This window comes from Prionailurus viverrinus, unplaced genomic scaffold, assembly GCF_022837055.1.
Source record: "Prionailurus viverrinus isolate Anna unplaced genomic scaffold, UM_Priviv_1.0 scaffold_35, whole genome shotgun sequence".
Lineage (NCBI taxonomy): Eukaryota > Metazoa > Chordata > Mammalia > Carnivora > Felidae > Prionailurus > Prionailurus viverrinus.
The window spans coordinates 5,690,323-5,716,987 of record NW_025927605.1 but is presented as its reverse complement, the minus strand read 5'-3'; the positions used below and the strand labels follow the sequence as shown (position 1 = coordinate 5,716,987).

At 50.0% G+C, this 26,665-nt stretch overlaps 1 protein-coding gene and 1 pseudogene across 8 annotated transcripts in view; one reads left to right on the top strand and one right to left on the bottom strand.

Moving 5' to 3' along the window:
* SRCIN1 (SRC kinase signaling inhibitor 1) overlaps window positions 1-4,018 on the bottom strand; it is a 66,908-nt gene extending 62,890 nt beyond the window's left edge. For all 8 annotated transcript variants that reach the window (XM_047846062.1, XM_047846069.1, XM_047846070.1 and 5 more), the window contains exon 1: window positions 3,770-4,018. In XM_047846062.1, the coding sequence (XP_047702018.1) occupies window positions 3,770-3,965 (196 nt within the window). In that variant the 5' untranslated portion in view covers window positions 3,966-4,018. The remainder of the gene's footprint in view (window positions 1-3,769) is intronic.
* Window positions 4,019-17,369: 13,351 nt separating this feature from the next.
* LOC125158713 (40S ribosomal protein S19-like) lies at window positions 17,370-17,796 on the top strand (annotated as a pseudogene).
* The last annotated feature ends 8,869 nt before the right edge of the window (window positions 17,797-26,665 follow it).

Genomic DNA, 26,665 nt, shown 5'->3' with positions numbered 1-26,665 from the left:
GGGTGGGGCTCAAATAGACCCGCTACTTTAAAGAGCCCAGCCCCCTCCCTCCTAAGCTTAGGTTTTGTCAGAGAGAGCCCAGTTGGCACCGGGCAGACAGCAGCCATGCCACCCCCCACCCCCAGCTCTGACCACACCATTGAGATCAATGCCCGCAGCCAAAGAAGGAATCAATGGTTCTAATTAAACCCTTTTTCCAGGGTGGGTCCTTGGCCAAAGAGTGAAAGAGAGAGCATCTAAGGCCCTGCATCCCAGCACCCAATGCTGCACCTTGTACATCTCTGAGAAACCTGGAGCCCGGCAGGAATCAGACCATGAAGACCCCAGAGTCCTCCCCCCCTCCACCCGACCGTCCCCCCATTAAGCAAGGAGGCAAGCAGAAGGCCTGAGGTGGAGGCAGGGCTCCCGATGGCTCATTCCCAGGGATCCTTCCCCTAGGAGAGTTCCCCCTTCTCCACTCGGCACTGCCCAAGGACCACAGTTGCTTCTTCCAGATCCCCAGAGCACATGGGGGACCCACGTCTCCATCCGAGCCCTGAGGGTCATCACAGAGAATCAGCCATCATGGTAAGGGCGGAAGGAACGGGGTGGGGGTTGGGGGGGCACTGGACAAAGACCCTCTTGTCCCCAAGGCATGGTGGCAAGAAGCCAGGGCAAAGCCTTTGCACTCGCTGCCAACGGTGTCTGGGTGCCAGGCAATCTGGGTGGAGGGGGGGGTCTTATTCTCGCAACCCCCTCCCCTTACGCCCAGAGCCCTCACCCCCAAGCCTTACTTCTACACCAGGCCACCAGCTAAGTCTCTAGCCCAACAACTCTTAGCTCCCCTGGAGTCCTCCTTCCTGTGTGAATGCCAGGCCTTGACACTTGCTCACAGTGGCCCCAACACCAACCAGAACCAGCCACCCCCCCACGCATAAACCCAAACTGCCCCCCACATACATACACACGCCTAACCACGCCAGAAAAACCACCCCACCATGACAGCTGCCACCAATAATGACAGAGCCTCACATTTTCATAGTGACAGTCTCCACCAAATGCATCATCCATTCTTTCAAACCAGCAAGAAGGATAGGGACGGGAATGAGAGAAACTGAGGCACGAAGTTAGACAGCAAAGCAATAGGCTCAAGGTCACCCAGACTAAGATAGCCAGAGTCCGGAATACGGTATCCTACCCCGCAAAGTGCTCAAACCCCCCAGCAAGCAACATTCAGAACCACAAGCCTGAAGTCTGGTCAGCTATCCCCCACCGCCAATCCTCATCTGTTTCCCCTTCCCCCCAAACAACCGTAGCTCCAACATCTCCTGAAACGCCTCAGTCAGGTGCCCCCCCCCCTCCCCGCCACTGGGGAAAAACACTTCCCTTAAAGTTGGGGGCTGCAGGACCTCCTGCTTCCATAGTATTCGGAGAGAGTGGAAAAACAGTCAGGGACCTCCTCCTTGGACAATCCCTGTTCCTGCTCACCTGGCTCCCCTCGGCCCCCTGGGTCCCTCGGTCCGGCCTCCTCCCTGGGAGATCGCGCGCTGCCCTCGGCTGTCCTCTCCCACCAGGCCAGGGCAAAGCGCCGGAGGCACTGCCAGGGCTGCATGGGGAGGGGTGGGGCGGGGGGGCTAGCACTAGCAGCCGCACACGCCCCGCCGGGCCCTGCCAGCCGAGCTGCGGAGGCACCCGGCCGGCCCCCTCTGCTTCCACCAGCATCCTGCTGCCCCCACCGACAGGACTCGGAGCAGGCCCGGGAGCTTCTGACGTAGCAGGGGGGTGCGTGGGAGGGGAGGGGGGGGCTATGGCGCGTCCCTCCCCAGCCCCGCCCTCTGCCCCTCAGCCCCCAGCGGTCCCTACCTCCTCACTCACCCCGGATGCTCCCCCCAGCTGGGGGCGCCCTCCGCTGCCCTCTGGCCTCCGCAGGGGGAGGGCTTAAGATCAAATAGCCCCTCCCCCCAGCCACTCCCTCTTATGGCCCCTCCCTACCCGCCAGCTGAGCGGGGAGCTGGTCCCCAGTTTCAGCAACTGCTGCCTAGGCTCTAAGGTCTCCAGGGCTAGGGCCTCGAGGTGAGGGGGGCGGGGGGAATACAGGCTTGTATCCTGGCAACACAGCCAACCCCAGAATGCACTCATCCCCTTCCTTCCCTGGGGGGCTGGCGCAAAGCGCCTACCACCACCGTCCAAGTGTGTTCACCCCATTCTGGGACCTGGGGGAAAGAGAGGCCTTTGAGGCTCCCCCCACTTCTCCGTCCCCTTCACGTCCCCTGCATTCTCCTCTTCCTCCACCACGGATGGACCACTCCCCTCCCCCACTCCCCTCACCGTCCATCCCCCTTCCTTCTCTCCACCCCTCCTCCCTCCACACGTACCCCTTTAAATTTTCACCCCTCGGGCCCCCTCCCCCGGGCATCACGAGGCCCTCCCCGCTCCGTCTCCAGCCTCGCCAATCCCTGACCCCCTCTGGTCCCAGGACTCCTGTCGCCCGGGTCCGTCTCCCCAGCCCGCACGCCGCGGTCCCCTGCCCCCCCCAACACCTGCGCCCCGAGCATCCCTCGCCCCACCGGCCGCCGCCTCCCCGGCCCGGCCGCCGCCCCCGCCCCCGGCCGAAGGGAAAACACACAAAGAAAACAGAAATACCTTCCACTTAAGCATGGAGGCACATTAGGGAGGAGAGAGACAGGGACATGCCTTGGGACGGAGCGTTCCCCATCGGGCGGGGGCGCGGGGGGCGGGGGCCCCGGGCCGGCCTGCCTGGCGCTCGCCCTCTCGCCGCCTCGCGGGCTCCTCGCTCGGCCCCAGCCCCGGGGCGCGGTGCCAGGCGGGCGGGCCGGGGGCGCGGGCCCCGCCGGGGTGGACCAGCTGGGAGGGCGCCGGCGGCCGGGCGTGTGGGTGCGCGCGCGCGCGGGCGTGTCACCGAGTGTGCGAGAGCGAGTGTGTGTGTATGTGTGTGTGTATGTGTGGGGGGGCGCGCGCGCGGGCCGGCGCGGGTGTGTCACTGCGGGCGGGAGCGCGCGCGGCGCGGGCACCCGCGTGTGGCCGGAACGTACAAAGGGCCGCCCCGGGTGGCGGGGAGCGGAGGAGGGGAGGGGGCGCTGCGCCTCGCGCCCTCCAGCTGCGCGGCGGGATCCCGCGGCGCGCGGCCGGGCAGGGGGTGCGGGGCGCGCTCACGCTCCCCTCCCCGCTCCACCTGCTTCTCCCACCCCATGCAATCCTCTCGCCACGATAGAGATGAATCCCTGAGGCCCGGGACCGGCCTCGGAGGAGAGGGGTGCACCTCGAGGGTGGGGGACTTCTCGGTCTCCGAGCCCTGGCACGCCTTGGGTGGGAAAAGCATCTGGGGAGGGACCGGGCAGGGAGGCAAAGGCGGAGCGCGGGGACTCGGGGGCCACTTTTCAGCCAAGGTGACCTCCGGAAGCCACAGCTGCCCGATGCGGGAAGAGTCTGGACCCTCCTCTGCCTCGACCGGGACACCCCCCTCCCCCGCGCCTTAGACACCGCTCTGCCGCAGGCGCCCAGTCCCCCGGCGCCCCCTGCTGGGCTGTCTCCTTGCCCCCAGCTCCGGTTGCGGCCCCTCCTGCAGGCATCTGCTGGAACTGCAGAGGCCCGTGCCGGGAGGGAGGGGAGTCTGCTCATCTGTCAAGTAGGACCCCCAAGCCGGGCGCTCGAGCCCCTTCTCACACCTGTCTTGGAGATGCCATTGCCACTTCCAAGGCAGCCTGAAGAGCACCAGCTCTGCCCCGCCCCCACTCGACTCCCACCCCCTCCCTGTCCCACCCTGGCCTACCTGTTGGCTCCACAGACTTCTCCAGCTCTGACCGGCACAGACCCTGACCCTGACCCTGACCCTGACCCCTCCTCCTGTTCTGGTTACTTGCTTCCTCTCTCCCTCTTGTTCTCTGTTCTGTCCCTCCTCTCCCAAGCTTCTCTTGGGGAGGGGAAGGTGGACTGAGTCCCCTGCCCCTTTTGTTTACTCCTGGCATTCCCAAAGCCAGTTTAGATGGAGCAGAAAAGGGACACAGTACACCTCTTCACTGTAGGACGCCAGGCAGAGTGGCAGGCAGGCAGAGAGGCAGGAGAGCAGACCCCACCCCAAGTAGCCCAAATGACAAACCGGTTTCCCCACTTCCTGGTCTACCCAGTGCAACCTTAATCTAGGCTCTCCCATTTTCCTGCCCGCTCGCAGGCCTGCCCCTGAGCCAGCCACATGCCTGGCTAGGGGCTAGTCTCAAATGCCCCTTACAGATTAATCTCCAGTTGCCGTAACTTAGGTGGTAGGGCCAGGGCAGGAGGTGGGGGGTGAGGGGAGGGCCTTCCCAGCTCCAGCAGGATAGCTCAGGAGAGCAGCCAAGTCTGCTCGGACACACCGTCTGGGCACACGACCCCAGTCGGCACCCTGACTTCTCCCATCCTGGGCCAGCTGCCTCTCCCTCTGCCAACTGGACGGTGCCCATCTTTTGGCCGCTGAGCACACCGTGGGCACTCAGCCAGCTCCCTGCCTGGCTGTCTGCCCAGGATGGGCATGGGAGGCAGCAGGCCCTGTGTAGGGGAGGGGGCAGTGCGAGGAGGGGTGGCTTCCCCCCAGCTGCTTGGACACCGCCTCCCGAGCCTCTCAGAGCCTGCAGCCTGAGGCCTCTAGCTTCTGTTCCTCCGTTCAGGACTGACTCAACTATACAGACTCTGCCCTTCCTCTCCCTGTGCGGTTCCCCCTGAGGCAGGGTCTCTTCCCTGCCCCACTTTGTGCCCACCTAAGGAGAAGGGAATCAGCAAGTGCTTTACTCACAGTCTCTAATTTGACCCTCTCAACAGCCCTGCGGAAGTGGGCATTCTCGGCCCCATTTCAGAGGTAAAGAGTTAAGGCTCAGAGAGCAACAGCCACTAGCCCGATCTAAGAGCAGCAACGCTGACATTCAAACCCGGATCTGCCTGACTCCAAAGCTCCCAGCCTCGTTTCTATCACCACCACCACCTCCTAACCCTATGGACTGCCAGAAGCAGGGGCAGCCTCAGTGGATGGAAGAGATCTGGGCTCAGGGATGTATCTGAAGGTTAAGACATACAGGTATGTCCAGGTTAAGGAACTGGGCATTAGCCCTGGATGATGACTGCAAAGATGCTTGCCCGTCACATGGAGACTGGGGGGAGAGGTTCTGTGAACCAGCCCCCCAGAGACTGGGAACAGTTCCAAAGGCATCAGCAGGACAATGCTTTCCCCACCCTAAGGTGACCTCCTGCGTCATAAGGAGCTCTTCCATAGAGAGGAGCTTAAATCAGATCCAGATCTTATTTTTTTATTTGTGTAGCTCACTTTTTGTTTTTCTTTTTTTTCTTGGAGAGAGAGAGAAAGACAGCATGAGTGGGGGGAGGGGCAGAGAAGGGGGACAGAGGATCCGAAGCAGGTTCTGTGCTGACAGCAGTGAGCCCGATGTGGGGCTCAAAGGCTCGAAATCATGAACCGAGAGGCCATGACCTGAGCCGACTTCCAAGTCGGACGTTCAACCAACCGAGCCACCCAGGCGCCCCTGTGTAGTTCACTTTCTAAATTTTTTTTAATGTTTATTTATTTTTGAGAGAGAGAGACACAGAGCGTGAGCAGGGGAGGGGCAGAGAGAGGAGGAGACACAGAATCCGAAGCAGGCTCCAGGCTCTGAGCAAGAAAGCAGGCTCGAACCCACGAACTGTGAGATCATGACCTGAGCCGAAGTCGGACGCTCAACCGACTGAGCCACCCGGGCGCCCCTGTAGTTTGCTTTTTAAAAAAATTTTTTTTCAACGTTTATTTATTTTTGGGACAGAGAGAGACAGAGCATGAACGGGGGAGGGGCAGAGAGAGAGGGAGACACAGAATCGGAAACAGGCTCCAGGCTCTGAGCCATCAGCCCAGAGCCCGACGCGGGGCTCGAACTCCCGGACCGCGAGATCGTGACCTGAGCTGAAGTCGGACGCTTAACCGACTGCGCCACCCAGGCGCCCCTGTAGTTTGCTTTTTTTTTTTTTTTTTTTTTTTTTTCAACTTTTTTTATTTATTTTTGGGACAGAGAGAGACAGAGCATGAACGGGGGAGGGGCAGAGAGAGAGGGAGACACAGAATCGGAAACAGGCTCTAGGCTCCGAGCCATCAGCCCAGAGCCCGACGCGGGGCTCGAACTCCCGGACCGCGAGATCGTGACCTGGCTGATGTCGGACGCTTAACCGACTGCGCCACCCAGGCGCCCCTGTAGTTTGCTTTTTAAAGACAAATCCTTAACATTCCTGATCATCTGTAGAGCTGCGAGTCCATTTGACCCCCTATTCCCCCAACTGCTTCATCCACACCCACCCAATGCAGGGCAGCTGGGTCCCACGGAGGGATGAGAAAAGATACAGCTTCTGAACAGAAACAAAGACCCTGAGGCCCCCCAGTGAGCCAGAGGGCAGATGGCATTGACCCCATGAGATCCTCTGCCCCATCTGCAGGGAAGAGAGGTGCCCCCCCCCACCCCAATCATCTCCAAGGCAGAGTCTCCCGGGGTAAGGAAAAGGCTGGAGAAGCCATCACCTGTGATCAGGGGCAGAGCAACACAGGCATTATTTCTCTAGCCGAGAGACGAGAGCTGCTCCTGTAAGTTGGCACGGTGCCTGGGCACAACCAATATGCCAGCTGCCTCCACCTGAGATGCCTCAGGTGCTACCCCACCCCCACTCTCATTCCTCAACAGGTAACTTCCCTCTGGCCCTCCTCCCCTGCATCTCTGGCACTGCTCTTGGTGGGGAAGGGACCGCTGGCATGTTTGAGGGCACAAACGGCAGTTTAACCGCCCACCTTGCCCTTCTCACACACTGCACGCAGCCCCCTTGCCTGTTTCCGGGAAGCTGCAGGAGGGAGGTTATGGGGGAGCACGCTAGAGGTGAGGATTCTCAGCCTCTCTTGCCCCAAGGCACAATCAGAACGGGGAGTACACCTGCACAAACATCTGGGCGGAAAGAGGGAGATGGGACCAGGGGTGGGCAGAGAGGGGCAAGTGGGCCTCTAGGGAAAGGCACAGGGAAAAGGATGATGTGGAAATCACGGCTGCAATATGCTGGACTGCTCGTTCGGCCACCGTGGAACCCCCATCCCTGATCCTAGAGAAAGCCCCCTGCCAGCGGGGCTATTGTCCAACCAGGGCATGTCAGGGTCCCCCCACCCGGTTTGGACCATCCACACTCCATCAACGGTGGCCTGCAGGCAGTGAGGGAACTGTGATATGACCCTGTTCTGGAGAAAGAGTGACCAGGGGCAGTGACCTGGCGTCCGGTGGAGAAGCTGGCATGGGAAGGGGACGGGAGGAGGAGGAGGGCCTTCCCTCTGCCCCAGGCCTGCGCCCTTCGGACCACAGCCTAGCGCCTGAGAGCCCCTAAATGTCACCTCTCGCATTCCTGGCCCTCCCATTCCCCCTCCCACCCTATAGGAGAGGAGTGAATAGCAGGTTTCAAAAGACTGTCCTTCAGTCCCTGTGGTCCCCCTCTCCAGCTTCTTATTGTAATGAATGCTAATGACGCTCCATAATTGATGCCCTCATTAGCACATCAAACCCACTTTCGGAAGAATGGAGAGAGAATGTGGGAGGGGGGTCCTCTGGGGTCCTGACTGCAGCCACCTCAAGCCAAAGAAGAGAAGCCTACATGTCCCTCTGATTGGCAGTTTTCTGAGCACCAGTCTCTGTCTTCCCTGTCAGAGGGCCGACAGGGGCCCTGTCTCTGCCGTCAGACTGGAGCGCGGAGTCCCCCTCATTAACTAGGGCTCCCCCTCCGGGTGGGGCAGTGGTTCTTACACTGAAGTGAGGATCGGAATCCCTGGAGGGCTGCTAGGGCCCATTCCTGAAGTTTCTGATTCAGTAACTTTGAAGAAGGGCCTGGGAATTCGCATTTCTAACAAGTTTCCAAGAGCGGCTGCTGCTGGTCTGGGCCCCACTTTGAGAACCAATGGGGCGGGCTCGGGGAGGGGGGGGCGGGTGGAGGGGACTATCCTCTGGTTTTCCCAGCTTACGGCTTTGCCTGCTAATGCCGCTTCACTGGCAAGTCACCAGTGGACCCAGGTGGGCCACAAGCCCCACTCCTGCAGGACCACACCCAGCGTGGCTTTGAGGCTTTAGATTTCACCATCTGACCTACATGCCTCGGTCGAAACGGAAGGACACCCTCCCACGCCCCCACTCCAGCCAGCAGCCTCCCAGACCTGCCGACTAGCCTTATAAGCCTAGGGTGGGCGGGGGGGGGGGGGGGGGGGGGAAGGACGCAGGTATCATCCTGACCTACTTTACCCATGCTGGCACCCCGGAAGCCAGCTCCCTGCCTTCCAAGGTTAGAGCAACCACCTGTTTAATCGTGCAAGTAGGCGGAACCCTCTCACACGTTGCTGGTGGGAAGGAAAAATCGTTCAGCCACTATGGAAAACAGTATGGCAATTCCTCAGAGAGTTAAACACAGAACTACCACACGGCCCAACAGCCTAATGGTCCTTCAATGGATGAACGGCTACACAATGTGTGACCTATTCATGCAACGGAATACTATCCATCCCTAGAAGGGAGTGAGGTGCTAAGACCGGCCTCAAGGTGGACGGCCCCTGAACACGGGCTAAGGGAAAGAAGCCAGATACACATGGCCACATATCGCATGATTCTGTCTGTGTGAAATATTCAGAGTAGGTACGTCCATAGAGATTTGGTTGGAGGAGGAGGAAGGCGCGGAGAGCAACGGCTTGAGTATGTGGTTTCCTTTGGGGGTGAGGAAATGTTTCAGAGCTCAGTGGAGGTGACGGTTGCACAACAGGCCGAATGCGCTAAATGCTACCGAATTCCACCTCAAAAAAAAAAAAAAAAAAGGTAATAATGGAAGTAGGGATCTTCCAGGGAGTTCGTTCCATCTACCCACCTGCAGCGTCTACCTTTGCTGGAAACAGGAGCTGGTGCCCCCATGAGTCCTGGCCTTTCCTGACGCCCCGGGCCCCTGACGCCTCAGAAGATGTTTGCAGGACCCCAGGATGCTGTTTTCTGGACCCAGACTGCATCCCTGAAGCCTCCTCCTCTGCCCGGCTCCCACCCCAAGAGAGGCTGGCTCCCTTTCAGGATCTTGCTTGCCCGACAGGCAGCACGATCTCACGGTTGGGTCCTGAAGAGCTACCTTCCCATATTAACGTGCCAGTGCCTTCCGCCCGAAGCCGTAGACCCACCCCTCCCTGACCTTCTTGCTCCAAACACAGTTTTATTTTATTTTATTTTATTTTATTTTATTTTATTTTATTTTTTAACATTTTATTTATTTTTGAGACAAGGAGAGACAGAGCATGAACAGGGGAGGGTCAGAGAGAGGGAGACACAGAATCTGAAACAGGCTCCAGGCTCTGAGCTGTCAGCACAGAGCCCGACGCGGGGCTCGAACTCACGGACCGCGAGATCATGACCTGAGCCGAAGGTGGCCGCTTAACCGACTGAGCCACCCAGGCGCCCCCAAACACAGTTTTAAAAGCTGTCTGGTTTTCCTTCCCATTGATGATTTTAATCACCCTCTAAATGGGCCCCCTGCTCTTCGGAACCTCCTCCAGTCTTCTCTCCACTGCGAGACCCCGGGGCGGGCTGCTCTGGGTGGTGGTGAGGTAGGGAGGGGTCCCAGGATGAATCAGGCACATTTTCTGCCCCACTAGAGCTTTCCACTCAAAGGCCTTCAGTGATGACCCCCTACACAGGGGATTGTGTCCTTTGAGGACCTTAACCGTCGAGGTCCTGACAAAAGTTCTGTGCCCTCTCCCTGGAGAAATGAATATACACGCCCATCCACCAAAAAAAAAAAAAAAAAAAAAAAAAAAAATCTGTGGCCCTGACCTCTGTAGCCCCTCCAAGGACCCCCAGGGCAAGGTACTCAAAGTGTTGGCCACAGACCAGTGTGGCTCCTGGTTCACAAGAGGAGTACAGAAATAGAGAATAAGTGTGGAGAAACCTTTACAGGGATTTGACATTCCCACAACATCCTAGCACAGGATCATTTTTGCTATATATTTTTTCTTTTTCTTTTTTTCTTTTTAATTTTTTTAAATGTTTATTTATATCTTTTAATTTTTTAAATGTTTATTTATTTTTGAGAGACAGAGGGAGACAGAGTGTGAGCGGGGGAGGGTCAGTGAGAGAGAGAAAAACACAGAATCTGAAGAGGCTCCAGGCTCTGAGCTGTCAGCACAGAGCCTGACACGGGGCTCAAACTCACAAGCCTTGAGATCATGACCTGAGCCGAAGTCAGATGCTTAACCGACTGAGCCACCCAGGCACCTCTAATGTTTATTTAGTTTTGAGAGGAGACAGAACATGAGTGGGGGTGGGGGCAGAGAGAGAGAGGGAGACACAGAATCCGAAGCAGGCTCCAGGCTCCAAGCTGTCAGCACAGAGCCTGATGTGGGGCTCGAACCCACGAACCATGAGATCATGACTGGAACTGAAAAGTCAGAAGCTTCACCCACTGAGCCACCCAGGCGCCCTTTCACTATATGTTTTTAAATGTGGGTTCACAGTCCATTGGAAATTGAATGACAACAATAAAAAGGTCTTTCACCCTCAGAGAGTTCGAGAAGCACTGCCCTAAGGATCCATTAACCTCAGGGGAGAATGCCTGACATACTCAATAAATGTCCTAGCTTGGCATTCGAGGCCCTCCAAGATCTGTTCCCTAAATCTTTCCAGCCTTATCTCTGGCTACCTCCCGCAATACCACACACACACACACACACACACACACACACGTGCTTGCGTGTGTGCACGCGTGCTCTGTATCTTCCCTTCGCACGCCAGCCTTTGCCCATACTGTCCCCACCAAGGGCGATCTTTCCTTCTTCTGCACCTGTTGACACCCGATTCCCAATTCTAGTGGCTCAAATTCCATTTCCTCAGCGTAAAGCCTTCCCGACCCCTGCCCTCCTCACGTGCAAACGCATTCTAGCTGCAGTTTCCTCTGCCCTGGGCTTTCATAACCCACTTAGCTTCATTTGGAGCCGTCCATCTCCTCCCCGCAGGCAGAGCTTCGGTCCCCTTGGTCTCTTCTGTCTTCTCCACCCTCCAGAGTGTCCGCACTGCGTGGATTCTGGGAAGTCTACTGTCCCGACCCTTCTGGGTCTCTCCTGTGGCTACTCGCCCACGTCTACCTCTTCTATGCCAGGCCTTCTGGGCTTCACCCTCCGTCCCAAGATAGTTTCCAGGTCTCCATACCACTCCCTGCCCTACCCCTGGCTTTACCCTCCTTCTCCGGGGGGGTTTCTGATCGCAGCAATAACCACTGGGGACCAAAAATTAGTGACATACAAGACTTCCAGGAGTGGAAAAAAGTTAATTTGACTTATTTTTTGAGTAGGAAGTCCTATTTGCAAGTGATACAAAATTCAAAAGGTACAAAAGGAAATAGAGCGGAAAACCAGGTTCCCCACCACGGCCTCTGGCCCCACAGGTACCCAGGTCCAGCAACCAGAAGCAAACACCATTTCCACTTTCTTTGGCCTTTCAGGGCTTGCCCATGTGCTCACCAGCATTTTCTTTGTGTTCTCTTACCCACACGGCAGCAGGGGAGATGCACTCACTGATAGAAACCGGACGTTGTTTGCACCAGAGCATATAAAGGTGCCCCGTTGGGGCGCCTGGCTGGCTCGGTCGGTGGAGCATTGCGACTCTTGATCTTGGGGTTGTAAGTTCGAGCCCCATGCTGGGTGTAGAGATAACTTAAAAACGAAACCTATAACGAAATAAAATAAAGGTGCCCTGTTGATGGATATTTGGGCCACGTCCGGGGCAAGAGATATCCTGGTAATTATTTCAGTTCACACAATGTGAGCATATCTGTAGAATAAATTCCTAGAAGTGCACTAACTGCAGGAGGGTGTGTGCACTCTAAGTGTTTTAAATATGAACCATTATTTCTGTTCTTGCTCCACTTAATGGATCCATAGCAACCGATCTTTCCCAATTGACTCACTTATTTCTCTAGTTGTGTGCCAGCTGGGGAAACTGAGGCAGACATTCTCCACCCCCCCCCGCCCCGCCCCACTCCCCACCCCCCCCCCCACACCCATAGAATCCCAAATTGGACAAGGCACCTGAAAGGAGAAAGAAATCCAGCCTCATCAGAGTTAGGAGATGTCCCAAGGACCCTCCTGTCCACCGCGAGAGACAGAGAAGGATGATGCGTCCATCGTGAAAAGGCAGGAACTGAAACAACGATCACTTTGGGGGTGAAGGAGGAGACAAGCCAGAACCCTCCAGGCGTTTGTTCCATATCAGAAAGAGAGACTGAGATCAGCTCTGAGTGTGAACTTCCTGCCAGTTGCAAGAGGGGTGATGAGGGCCTGGCAGCAGGCCGGACTGTGGGTGACTTCCTACTCAGAGAGCATTAAACCAGCATTAAGGGTGGTGGCCCGGCCAGGCCTGCTGGGAGGCAGAGGGCTGGAGCTGGTGACCTGCGTGCAAGGGCACAGCCCCACCTGGGTGAGAAGCCTGGAAGCTGGACCAATAAGTCAGGGTCCAGAGCTTTGCGGTCTTCATGGCAACCCCGTAACCAAGCCAAGGAGGAAAGCAAGGATCAGATCACGAGGAGCCCATTTTGCAGATGAGGAAACCAAAGCCCAGAGAAGTGAAGACACTTGCCCGAGGCTTCACAGGTGAAGCAGGGCTGGAACCCAAGCCTTCAGCCCCCAAGTCCAATGACATGACCTCCACTGCCTTCCTGGGGCTGGAGGATTCCCACGACAGGACCCGGCCTTGGTTCCTTCACCAACTTCCGCCAGACCCCTCACACCCCCACGCCACCCTCCCCACCAACACCTCCAGTGCGCAGCTGCAGAGCGGGGGGGGGGGGGGACTGCTGGGTGAGGCTGCAAATCCCTCTCCTGTCTAACAACTGAGCTGAGAGAGGAAGACAGAGGTGGGAAGAGGTCCCAAACTCCCATCTCACGTGTCCTCGCCCGTCTCAGTCCCAGACTCTCTCGTGATAGGGAAGTAGGCCAGTTTGGAATATGTCACGGATATTTTCGACATTCCCATCTGTACTATAGCTTTGCCTAGAGCCAAGGGGGGCGGAGCCAGAACCTCCGTGCCGGATGAGGGGTACACCTGCTACCTCTGGGGCTCAGAGCCCAGATGGGGGCTGGGAACGTTTGCACAGGGGACCCTGAAGGGCCCTGAGCACGTGTCCAGACGCCTGGACAGGATGGGACAAGAGACCAGCCACATCTGCCCTCTTCCCAGAGGAGCAGGAGCAGAACAGCTGTGATTTGTGGACACCATCCCACTGCCCCGGGAGCATTGTGCCTGGCTAGCCTGGGGGTGGAGCACTGAGGAGGGAGCAGTTAGTCCTGCAGGGAAGGGGCTCTGGGAGAGCATTAGTTAGGGGAGAGACGACTGATATCTGAGTTGGGCCTTGAAAGGCGAGCAAAACTTTTGCTGAGGCGGAGGGTGTTCCCAGCCAAGGGGTGTGCTCGGGGAGGGTGGGGGGTGCTGCAGTCACTGTGGCTGGGAGGTCGAGGGCTGACCAGGGCAGCAAGAGAGGCTGGGCAGAGGGGTACTAGCATTGGAGAAGGAGTGTTATGGTGAATGCCCAGCTAGGAAGGTCGGGGGGCGCCTGCAGGTGCCCAGGGAGGCTTTTAACTTACACGATTCAGAAAGAACATGTCGCTGTGGGCAGGGACAAATCACCCTGGGAAGGGCGGAGGTGCAGAGGACGAGTGAGACTTCTCTTTGAGCCACCAGCCACCCTGACCAAGTCGTTCTCCAGTTTGCTGGCAGGGGCACCTCTCCTGACTGCAGGAGGGGAAACCAACCTGAGAAAGGAATTCCCTGCAGAAGTTAGCGATCCGCTAGCTTAAAGAGGTAAAGGTTGGGGTGGGGGTTGCTCATCAAGGGATTCTCCTGGCAAGGCTGGTGGAGGAGACATCTGGACACCGTGTTCACGAATCACCTCCTATGGGCACTTTGCAACATTCCCTCGCTTGACCCTTTCCGCAAGCCCGAGAGGTAGGTATGCTTTGCGCCTTTTTATCAACGTGGAAACTGAAGTCTGGGTTTCAGGGGTAAAGAGGCAAAGGGAAGCATAAGTCCCTTCCCTAAGGTCCCACAGCTTGTAAGTGCGATAAGAATCCAGGTCTGTCTGTCCCCCAGAGCCCACCCCTTCTTCTGTCACTACCTCCCGGAAAAAAGCCAAGGGTCCCTCTCAAAGAAATGACTCCGGCTCCAACCTGCACCCCTCTCTCAGTCTCCATCTTGGACCAGGCTACAGGGCCCACAGCAAGCCCACGAGATAGCCACTCTCAGATCAGAAAACGGAGCCTCAGAGAAGTTGAATGACTCGCCAAGGAGCAAGTGTCTCTCCCCCGCTCCTTCTGCCCCTCCCCCCCAAATAAACATTGAAAAAAAAAGAAAAGAAAAGAAAAGAAAAGAAAAGAAACCAGTCCCCGCTCCCCCAGATGAGGGTTTAGAGGAGATTGGGCTATCGGCACAGGGAAAGTCTCCAGTCGCACCCACTAAGTCCTACCTACTGGCTGTAGGAACTTGGGCAAGTCGCTGATGTTCTCTGCATCTGGAACAACGTTGAGCTGCTTCGCGGAGTAGCCCGCCGTGTATTAGGTCACTGCCAGCCTCCCAGGTGGGCGACTCCCCCCCTCCCCCCCCCCCGCTCCTCCCCCCCCCCTGCTCCAACCGGGGTGACGCCAGTGAAGCCCCTTCCTCCCCTGCTCGTGGTGGCTGGTGATGGGTGCACACTTCGCTTCCTGTTTCCTCCCTTCCCAGGACCTACAGCCTCTGCTCCTTGTTCGGTTGCAGACTGGGGGCTGCCCAGCCTCCCGACCCGGTCCAGCCCTGGATCTGAGGCAAGAATCTCCGGGGTTATAAGAGCCCTGGGGTTATAAGAGCCCCGAGGTTCAGGGAACACGTTCAAGGCCCTTATGCAGCCCTGAGGAGGAGGGACCCAGCTCTTCGCTTTCAAGGGGATGGACAGATTCGTCTGTCAGGCTTCGGGCCAAAATCAGGAAACTCCTACCGAGGGACAGGAAAAGCAGAGTCTGACCCTAGGAATTCAAAATAATCGTAGTCGGAGCCATTCTTAAGCACTTGGGATATTATTTTACTCAATTTAATCCTCTGTGTGTGTAAAATCCCATTTTATTTTATTTTTTAAAATTTATTTATTTACTTTGAGAGAGAGAGAGCAGGGAAAGGGCAGAGAGAGAGGGAAAGGGAGGATCCCAAGCAGGCTCCGCGCTGTCAGCACAGAGCCCAGCGCGGGGGCTCAAACTCACGAACCGTGAGATCACGACCTGAGACAAAACCAAGAGACAGACGTTCAACTGACTGAACCACCCAGGCTCAGTCTAAAATCCCATTTTAGAGTTGATAAAACTGAGGCTCAGAAAAGCAAAATGACTTGCCCAAGGAATCCAAGTCTGCGCCTCTTCTCTACCTGCAGGCCACGGGCCACACCTTGCCCTCCAGCCACTGGGCTGCAGGCCAGGGCTAAACTCCAATCCCCAAGTGTAACCAGAGGTAGAGGAACTGGCCCAAAACCTGGGGGGAATGACTCTTGCACCTCCCTGGGTCGTTGCTGCTTTTGTGACCCCTTCTTGGGAAGGCGCCAAGGGTCAGGAGATAAGAGTCAGGTCCTTCCTAGCTCCCCATTGCTGCTTCCAGAACATCACTCCGTTACTTTTTTTTTTTTTAATTTTTAAAAATGCCTATTTATTTTTGAGAGACAGAGCACAAGTCAGGGAGGGGCCAAGAGAGAGGGAGACACAGAATCTGAAGCAGGCTCCAGGCTCTGAGCTGTCAGCTCGGAGCCCGATGTGGGGCTTGAACTCATGGACTGAGAGATCTTGTCCTGAGCTGAAGTCGGATGCTTAACTGACTGAGACACCCGGACGCCCCTCTGTCACTTTCTTGCAAAAGCCCCTGCTCCATCCACCTCTGCCACTCTCCCTCATGACTGTTGTCCACTGACCTCCCAGCCCTGCTTCGCATTTGTTGAAACCTCTTCGCATCCCAATTCCTAATGCACCCTGGGTAACTCTAAAAGTCCCAGCATCTCCATTCTACAACCTTTGTATGCCAACTCACGTTCTCCTCTGCCCACACCCTTGTTCCCATCCTGGACACTGTCACCACCTATACGTGCTCCCATTTTCCGTTCTGAACTCACCTTCTGCTCCTTTGGTTCAACTCTTCTTCAGACAACTGTTTTTCAATCCCCAGTCAACTGACCCTGAGATGATTTTCCCGTCTGTCAGCCCCCTTCTGTCTCCATTCTCTTCTCTTCTTCAGCCCAGGGTCTCTGCTTTATCAGATCATCTTAACTTCTTACCCTCTGTCTTTTGTGGTCACACCTGCCTGGCAAAACCCTAACACTTCCGATTCAAGAAGGCTCCTTTAGCACATCTGTTTACCACTCCATCCTCAAAAACCCCTTTAAAAGAGAAAAAATATCCTAGAGTTTTAAAGCATATTAGACTATACTGATGGCAAACTCCAACAGAGAAGAGGAATCCATGATGCCATAGAGGGAGTCCCTAAAAGTGTGAATTTTTGTAGAAGAACTGTAGATTTCCTATTAATGTCAGGAGCAAGGCAAGTATGTTACTCTCATTATCCCTATTCAACATTGTACTGAGGTTCTAGCCAGGGCACTAAGGCAAGGGTAAAGGGGCATCCAGAACTGAAAGGAAGAGGTAACACTGTCTTTATTCGAAGATGGCACGGATTTTCATGTGGAAAATCTGATGGAACCTAAAAAATAGCTATTAGAACTAACGTGTATGTTTAGCAAGATTATAAGATCAAGATATACAATGAATTATATTTCTAAAAATATGAACTACTTAGGGGCGCCTGGGTGGCTCAGTCAGTTAAGCATCTGACTCTTGATTTCGGCTCAGGTCATGATCCCATGGCTTGTGAGAGTCAGCTTGGGATTCTCTCTCTCCCTCTCTCTCTCTGCCCCAACCCTACTCACATGTGCCCACTCTCTCTCTCTCTCTCTCTCTTTCTCAAAATAAATAAATCAACTTTAAAAATATGAATTCATTAGGGGAAAGACTGACAAAGAATGTATAAGACCTGCGCACTGGAAACTACAAAACATTGCTTAGAGACCTCAGTAAATGAGGAGCTATACTATGCTCATGGATCAGCAGATTAAATAGTCAAGATCACTTCTCCCCAAACTGATCTATAAATTCAACACAATCCCAGTCAAATTGTCAGCAGCTTTTTATGGGTAGAAATTGAAAAGCTGATTCTAAAATTCTTGTGGAAATTCCATGGACTTAGAATAGCCAAAATAACTTTGCAAAAGAAGGTGGGGGCAGGTAGCTGGAAGGCCCTATCCCCTGGCTGTCAGCACTGAGGCCACATATGGCTAGAGTTACTGCAAAAGATGTGAACCTTCAGGGGTTCTTCAGAGCTCCAGCAGCCTTTCTCAAAAAGTTTGGGAAGCTGAAGCTTCCTAAATGGGCAGACACTGTCAAGCTGCCCAAGCATCAAGAGCTTGCTCCTTATGATAAGAACTGGTTCCACACATGAGCATTTCCACATAGTATCTCTCTGGCTGCACCAAGTTGGATCCATGACCAAGATCTATGGGGGCCGACAGAGAAACAGCGTCATGCCCAGCCACTTCAGCTAAGGCTCCAAGAATGTGGCCCACGGCATCCTTCAAGCCCTGGAGGGGCTGAAAATGGTGGAGAAGGACCAAGATGGGGGCCACGAACTAACACCTCAGGGACAGAGAGATCTGGGCAGAATCTTCAGACAGTTGGCAACGGCAAACAAGAAGCACTAGAACAGGGGTGCCTGGGTGGCTCCGTCAGTTAAGCAACCGCCTCTTGATTGAGGCTCAGGTCATGATCTCTCACGGTTCGTGGGATCAAGCCCCACGTTGGGCTCTCCACTGAGGGCATGGAGCCTGCTTAGGATCTTCTTTCTTCTCTCTCTCTGCCTCTTCCCCTGCTCGTGTACTCTCTCTCCCTCAAAATAAGAAAGAAGAAGAAGAAGCATTAGAACAAATTCTGGGTTAGTAAGTTGCTTTGTCTGTGGAAGGAAAAAAAAACCACCAAGCTGACGGACTTACACTACTTAATTTCAAGACTGTTAAAAGCTACAGTAATCAAGGGGCGCCTGGGTGGCGCAGTCGGTTAAGCGTCCGACTTCAGCCAGGTCACGATCTCGCAGTCCGTGAGTTCGAGCCCCGTGTCGGGCTCTGGGCTGATGGCTCAGAGCCTGGAGCCTGTTTCCGATTCTGTGTCTCCCTCTCTCTCTGCCCCTCCCCCGTTCATGCTCTGTCTCTCTCTGTCCCAAAAATAAATAAACGTTGAAAAAAAAAATTTTTTAAAAAAAAAAAGCTACAGTAATCAAGATAGAGCCCTGTTGAGGGGCACCTGGGTAGCTCAGTCGGTTAAGCGTCTGACTTCAGTTCAGGTCATGATCTCACAGTTCGTGGGTTCGAGCCTGCATCAGGTCCATCAATATGGTCTTTGATTTTCAACAAAGATGCAAAGGCAGTCTCGTGGGAAAAGGATAGTCTTTTCATTTGTTGAAATGAATATCTATGTTCCAAATAAAACAAAATAACTCACACCACTGTACAAAAATTAACACGAAGTGGATACTAAACCTAAACAGAAGCCCAAAAGTATAACATTTCTAGCAGAAAACATATAGGAGAAAATCTTTGTGACCTTGGGTTAGGCAAAGATTTCTGAGGTAACAACACCATAAAAAAAATTGAAATATTGGATTTCATCAGTACTAAGGATTTTTGCTGTATCAAAGATACTGTTTAAAGAACAAAAAGAAGATGGGGCGCCTGGGTGGTTCAGTTAGTTAAGCGTCTGACTTTGGCTCAGATCATGATCTCACAGTTCGTGAGCTCGAGAGCCCCGCATCAGGTTGCATCGGGCACTGTGCTGACAGCTCAGAGCCTGGAGCCTACTTTGGATTCTGTGTCTCCCTCTCTCTCTTCCCCTCCCCCGCTCATGCTCTGTCTCTCTCAAAAATGAATAAATGTTAAAAAAATTTTAAAAAACAAAAACAAAAAGAAGAGCTACAGACTGGGAGAGAATATTTGCCTAGCATATATATCATAAAAGACTCTTACCCAGAACATACAAAGAACTCTCAAAACTCAATAAGAAAACAAACAACCCAGGTTTTTAAATGGGCAAAAGCTTTGAACTGACGCTTAAACAAGGGAGGCAAATACGCATACGGGAAGATCCTCATTATCAGTCATTAGGGAAATGCCACTTAAAACTACAATGAGGGGCACCTGGGTGGCTCAGTTGGTTAAGCATCTGGCTCCTGATTGTGGCCGAGGTCATTATCTCACAGTTCGTGGGTTCGAGCCACACATCAGGCTCTGTTCTGATGGCGGGGAGGCTGCTTGGGATGCTCTGTCTCTCTAGCTCCCTGCCCCTCCCCCACTCGCTCCCCATCTCTCTCTCTCTCAAAATAATTAAATAAAGATTTAAAAAAAAACAAAGAGAAAGGAAACAATATTAGCTGAACAAATTTTCTTTAATGATAATACCAAGTGTTGGTGAGAATGTGGACAAGTAGAGTTTTCATACACTGCTGGTGGAAATGGAAAATGGCACAACCACTTTGGAAATCAGTACCTTAATTTTTTTTTTTTTTTTAATTTTTTTTTTCAACGTTTATTTATTTTTGGGACAGAGAGAGACAGAGCATGAACGGGGGAGGGGCAGAGAGAGAGGGAGACACAGAATCGGAAACAGGCTCCAGGCTCTGAGCCATCAGCCCAGAGCCCGACGCGGGGCTCGAACTCCCGGACGGCGAGATCGTGACCTGGCTGAAGTCGGACGCTTAACCGACTGCGCCACCCAGGCGCCCCAGTACCTTAATTTTTTTAACGTTTATTTATTTTTGAGAGAAAGAGACAGAGCATGCGTATTTTAAATATGTGTACTTTACGTATTGTCAATTATTCTTCAATAGAGCTATAAAAGTAAATAAAAAGAAGCAATAATCAAATACAACAGTAGAGTTAATCTGAAAAAAATGAGATATAGATACTGGGAAAAGCAAAATCATCTCTACATGCAGATATATTATTATCTACTCAGAAAAGTCAAAGATTCCGCTGAAACCTGATAAATCTTATAAGCAAGTTCAGTAAAATGGCTAGTTAAAAGAAAAATGTAGAAAAATCAATAGTTTTCTTTTCTACCAACAAAAACCAATTCTAAAATGTTTTTTAAAATGATTTTATTTATTACAGCAATTATAGCCATGAAATACATAGGAATAAATTTTGCCAGGGACATACTAGAAGACCTGAATAAATGGAGAGATGTATGCCATTTTCTCACAATGGTAGAATACTTTGGCAAGGCTGTCAATTTCCTCCAAATTACTCTATAAATCCAGTGCAACTTGAGTTTGAAATTCTAACAGAGTTCTTTAACTGAAACTAGAAAAGATAATTCTAAAATTCATCTGCAAGAGTAAATGGGTACCAAGAGAAAAAAATGATTTAAAAAATAAGGATAATGGGCTGAGTGGGAATTGCTTACATTACCACTAATCCAAATGTACCATAAAATATTTGGTATTATAGTAAGAATAGGATTTGTCTTCACACATATTAGATACTTCACAAACATTTGTAAAATGATCAAGTAAATCAATAAGCTAACAGATCAATAGAACAAATCGTCCAGAAGCAATATCAAAAACCTTTTTCATATAGTGAATATCGTAATAAAAAGTTTATCATGGGGGCGCCTGGGTGGCGCAGTCGGTTAAGCGTCCGACTTCAGCTCAGGTCACGATCTCGCGGTCCGGGAGTTCGAGCCCCGCGTCGGGCTCTGGGCTGATGGCTCAGAGCCTGGAGCCTGTTTCCGATTCTGTGTCTCCCTCTCTCTCTGCCCCTCCCCCGTTCATGCTCTGTCTCTCTCTGTCCCAAAAATAAATAAACGTTGAAAAAAAAAATTTTAGAAAAAAAAAAGTTTATCATGTATTTCTATTAAATATGTCCTTAATGTCCATGAGCACCTCAAAGTCAATATGTCCCTGATTGACTTCCCCACCTTTCTTCTCTCTCTGAGGCCCCATCCCTATTCCTGCTCCTCTCCCTACTTCCTGGTTCTGCACAATCACTCAAACAGGAAATGTGGTCACCCTGGATCCCTTTCTCCCCCTCACACTCTCATTCAGTTTTACCTTCTAAGATATCTCTCAGTCTCCACCTCCCACCACAGGGGAATTTAGCACATGATAAAAACAGCATTGCAAACTAGCAAGGAAGGGACACGGTACTGGAATAAATGGCTATCTATCTATGGAAAAAAAATACTTAAATTAAATCCATATATAAAAGGGAATTCCAGATGGATTAAATATCTAAGTGTAAAGAGTTAAACTATGAAACACATGAAAGAAAGGGGCACCTGGCTGGCTCAGTTGGTGGAACATGAGACTCTTCGATCTCAAGGTGGTGACTTCAAGCCCCACATTATGCATAGAGTTTACTAAAAACAAAACAAAACAAAACAAAAACAAAAACAAAAAACACTTGAAAGAAATATACAAGTTGTTGATGAGGATACAAAATGGTACCACAGTTTTGGAGGCAGTTTGTCATTACTCCTCAAAATGAGCTTTGAGAAAGCTACTCTACTTCTAATGGGAATCTATTGTTTCAGCTTGCTCAACAACCATTATCATTTCTTCTAGCAACAGTCCTCTCCCCACCCATGCTCTCTAGAGAACCATTCCTCTCCTACTCTCTGGCATGTGGTTTGGTATGACTGGCCCTGCCTTCCAGTTCAGCCTTGAAGCATGTGACGTAGGCTTTACCAGTCAGTGTATTCCATCCTCCCTCAAGCAAATTGGTTTAGGGCAGAGTGTAGGATCTAAATGAGGGTCAAATTAGAGACCACATTGTGATTTTTTCCAATCTCCCAGAAAAGAAGAGCAGGTGGAATGTGTCTGGAACTTCTTTTTTTTTTTTTTTTTTTTTTTTTACCTTTATTTATTTTTGAGACAGAGGGAGACAGAGCATGAATGGGGGAGGGTCAGAGAGAGGGAGACACAGAATCTGAAACAGGCTCCAGGCTCTGAGCTGTCAGCACAGAGCCCGACGCGGGGCTCGAACTCACGGACTGCGGGATCATGACCTCAGCCGAAGTTGGAGGCTTAACCGACTGAGCTAGCCAGGCGCCCCTGTGTCTGGAACTTCTAAGGCCATCTTGACTTCACATGGAAGAGTTGATCTGAGAATAAAGCCAAAACAAAGGAAATCAAAGCCATGTATTGGTGAAAGATTGATGAAGACAAAATCTGGGCACCTGAACCTCACTGTGCTTGAAGTCAGCTGCCCCTAGGAATTTATGTGAGCCAATAAACCCCTCCTGCCTTCTTTTTCCACCGAAGCCAATTTGAACTATCTTTTATCACTTAAAAACCAGAGCAATTCAAATATTTAATCTATCCTTTAAAATATTTCCTCAACTGTTGTTGACGTGAAACATTTTTCAGAAACCTATGTATAAATGTTATTGTTTTTAATTTTCTTTTTAAGTAGGCTCCACACCCAATGTAGGGCTTGAACTCATGACCCTAAGATCACAAGCCGCATGCTCAGGGTGCCTGGATGGCTCAGTTCGTGGTTAAGCGTCCAAGTCTTGATTTTTGCTCAGGTCATGAGCTCACAGTTCATGAGACTGAGCCCCACATCCAGCTCCATGTATAGAGCCTGCTTGGGATTCTTTCTCTCCCTTCCTCTCTCTGGGCCTCCTCTGCTCATACTCTCTCTCAAAATAAATACATAAACATTAAAAAAGAGAGAGAGAGAGAGACAGAGTCGCATGCTCTCCTGACTGAGTCAGCCAGGTGCCCTTATTCTGTTTTTAATTTTTAAATATATGTCTATGCATATAAAAAGGTCTGGAAGGACACACACACACACACACACACATACTATTAACAATCTTAATCCCTAAGAGGGTGGCAATGGAGGCCAAGGGAATGCAGTTTTAACCCTAAATATGGGCTTTATGATTTGAATTTTTCCAAAGAACACAGAATCATTCAATCAACAGATATTTATTAAGTACCTATTCTGATCAACCACTGTTCTAGGCTAGGAGCATAGCATTAAATAAAACAAATAAAACCCTTGCTCTTGTGGTAGCAAAGGGCAGCATTATCTTTTAAATAATATCTTAAAAATTAATCCAACTTTGCTTTCAGTGTGCCTACATCCAGGCTTCTGAGTGTCACTAAAGAAAAGCACACAACTGAGAAGATGAGGACCAAAGAAATAGAAAACAAACATTCAATAAAATCAACAAAGCCAAAAATTGTTTCTTCGGAAAGACCACAAAAATTGATAAAAATCTAGCAAGAAAGACGAGATAGAGAGAGAAAGAGAGAGAGAAAGAACATATAATTAATATTAGGAATACACATGGAAGCATTACTACAGAGCTTACAGATGTTAAAAAGATAACAAGAGGATATTACAAACAACTTCATGTCAACATTTGAAAATTTAGATTACATGAGAACTTTCCTTAAAAAACACAACTAGCCAAAAATGTCACAGGAACATCCAAAATTTTCACAAAAATATTATGATTTTTGAGATCACAATGGGCCTATATGTCTGTTAAAAGAAATTGAATCCTTAATTTAATATCTTCCACAAAGAAATCTCTAGGCCCAGATGGCTTCACTGGGGAATTCTTCCAAACATTAAGGAAGAAATAACACCAACTTACATAAATACAGAGAATAGAGGAAAAAAGAACATTTTCCAACTCATTTTATGAGACTTAACCTTGATACCAAAACCTGGCAAGGATAACACAAGAAAAGAGAGTTACAGCCAATATCTCTCGTGAACATAGATGCAAAATCCCATACAAAAATGCCAAATCAAATTTAGTAATTTTTTTAAAAAGTTAATTCATTGTAATGACCAAATGCAGTGTTGTCCAGCAATGAAGATTGATTTAATATTGCAAAATCAACCAATGTAACTACCCACATTAACTAAATTAAGTAGATAAACTATCTGACCATTTTAACAGATGCAGAGAAAGCTTTTGATAAAATAAAATACCCGTTCATGGTTTTTAAAACTCTGAGAAAACTAGAATAAGAATTTCCTCAATTTGATAAAGGATATCTCAAAACAATCTTACAGTTGAAATCACGTTTAGTACTGCAATACTGAGTGCTTTCCCCCTATATTAGGAACAAATATGGATGCCTACTCTCATTTCTTCTATTCAACATTTTCCTAGCTAGCTCAGTAAAGAAAGAAAATGATGTAAAGACAAAAAGATTGGAAAAGAAGTAAATGTATACAGTATGATTGCGTGGATATAAAACCCTAAGGAATCTACAGACCCTACTAGAGCTATTGAGTGAACTTAACTTATTGTCAACGCACAAAAATCAATTGCCTATCTATATATACACAACATACAATTGAAAAATTAAGAATCTAAAATATACTATTGGAAATAATGTAAAAAATATTAAATACCAATGAATAAATTTTATGGAAAATGTGCAAGACCTCTACACCAAAAATACAAAACATTGCTTAGAGAGATAAAAGACAAGTTAAATAAATAATGAGATGCCCGATGTTTATAGAGTGGGAGACAAAACATTAAAATGTCATGAGTCCATAGGCTGATCTACAGATTCAGTACCATCACAATAAAAGCCTCAGCAGGTTTTAAAAAATAGAAATGTATAAGCTGATGCTATGATTCTATCATTTATATGGAAATGCAAAGAACCTAAGATAGTCAAAACAATCTTGAAAAAGAACAAACTTGGAAAATTTACACTGCTAGAGCTTAAGACTTACTATAAAGCTACAGTAATCAAGATAGTGTAGTATTGGTGTAGGATAGACAAACAGATCCGTGGAAACGCATGCTCATAAACAAACCCACATAGAGAATGTCAATCAATTTTCAACAAGGCATCCAGGTACCTCAATTGGGAAATGAAAGTTTTGGTTCTGGAACAGTTGGGGAAACCCCAACCCTCACCTCTCACCATACACAAAGATTAATTCAAAATAGATCATAGACCTGAATGTAAAAAGCTAAAACTATAAAGCTGCTAGAAGAAAATGTAGGAAAATATCTTTGCAGCCTCAGGGTAGGCAAAAATATCTTAGGACAAAAAAGTACTAGCCATTAAAAAAAAAACAAAAAACCTAGTAAAGTGGATGTAATTAAAATTACAATTTTCTGCACATCAAATAATACCTTTATAAAATGAAAAGCCCACCAAGTAAGAGAAAATAATCATAATTCATATATCTGATACAGAATTTATATACAGAATCCGTAAATAACTTCTGTAATCCAATAATTAGAAAGACAAGCAATCCAATTTTTTTAATAAGCAAAAGACTTGAAGATATCCCACTCCAAAAGATATTGTAGTGGGAATAAGCAAATGAAAAGATGTTCAGGGGCACCTGGGTGGCTCAGTTGGTTGAGCAGTGGCTCTTGATTTCTGCTCAGGTCATGATCTCATGGGTTCGTGAGTTTGAGCCCCGCATTGGGCTCTGCGCTGACAGCACAGGGTTTGCTTCAGATCCTCTGTCTCCCTTTCTCTCTCTCTCTCTCTCTCTCTCTCAAAAATAAATAAAAAGGTTAAAAATTATAAAAACTTTTTTAAAAAGATATTCAACACCATTAGTCACAAGTGAAATTCAAATTACAACCACAATAGAAGGGTATCTGGGTGACTCAGTCAGTTAAGCTCCCGACTCTTGATTTTGGCTCAGGTCATGATCTCAAGTTTCGTGAGATTGAACTCCACATCAGGCTGTGCTCTGACAGAGCCTCCCTCTGCCCCCCTCAAAGTAAATAAATAAAAATTTAAAAAAAATTTTTTTAATTTAAAAACTACAACAGAATACACATCAGAATGACTACAATCAAAGTCTGAAAATATTACATACCGGCAACACGTGGACAACCAAACATTCCTGCATGGAAAATAGTACAACGACTTTGGAAAACAGCTTTGTAACTAGACAGAAACAGGCCTACACATATATCATCACCTAATTTACAACAAAGTTATAACTAAAATTCAGTGGGGGAAATTATGGTGCTTTTCAATAAATGGTGCTAGAGTAATTGGATAGCCACATAGAAAAAATGGAATCTTGGTGATGTATGGAGGCGACGAATCACTATATTGTACACATGAAACTAATACAACACTGTATGTTAACTATACTGAAATTAAAATAAAAAAATTAAAAAAATGAAAGTTGAAAAAGCAAACCACAGAATACATAAACAACTCCTATTAATTCATTTTTTTAAATCACGCAATCCAAGTTTTCAAAAATAGGCAAAACATTTGAAATCCCTTCCCCAAAGAGGATATCCAAATAGCCAACAAATACAAATGGGTGAACACATGTGAATGCACATATGAAAAAGTGCTCGAACCACTAGGCCTCAGGAAAATGCAAGTTATAACCACGATGAGATACCAATGCACATCTACAAGTATGGCTAAAATGTTAAAAACTGAACATTTGGGGCGCCCGGGTGGCTCAGTTGGTTGGGTGACCAACTTTGGCTCAGGTCATGATCTCGCAGTTTGTGAGTTCGAGCCCCACGTCAGGCTCTGTG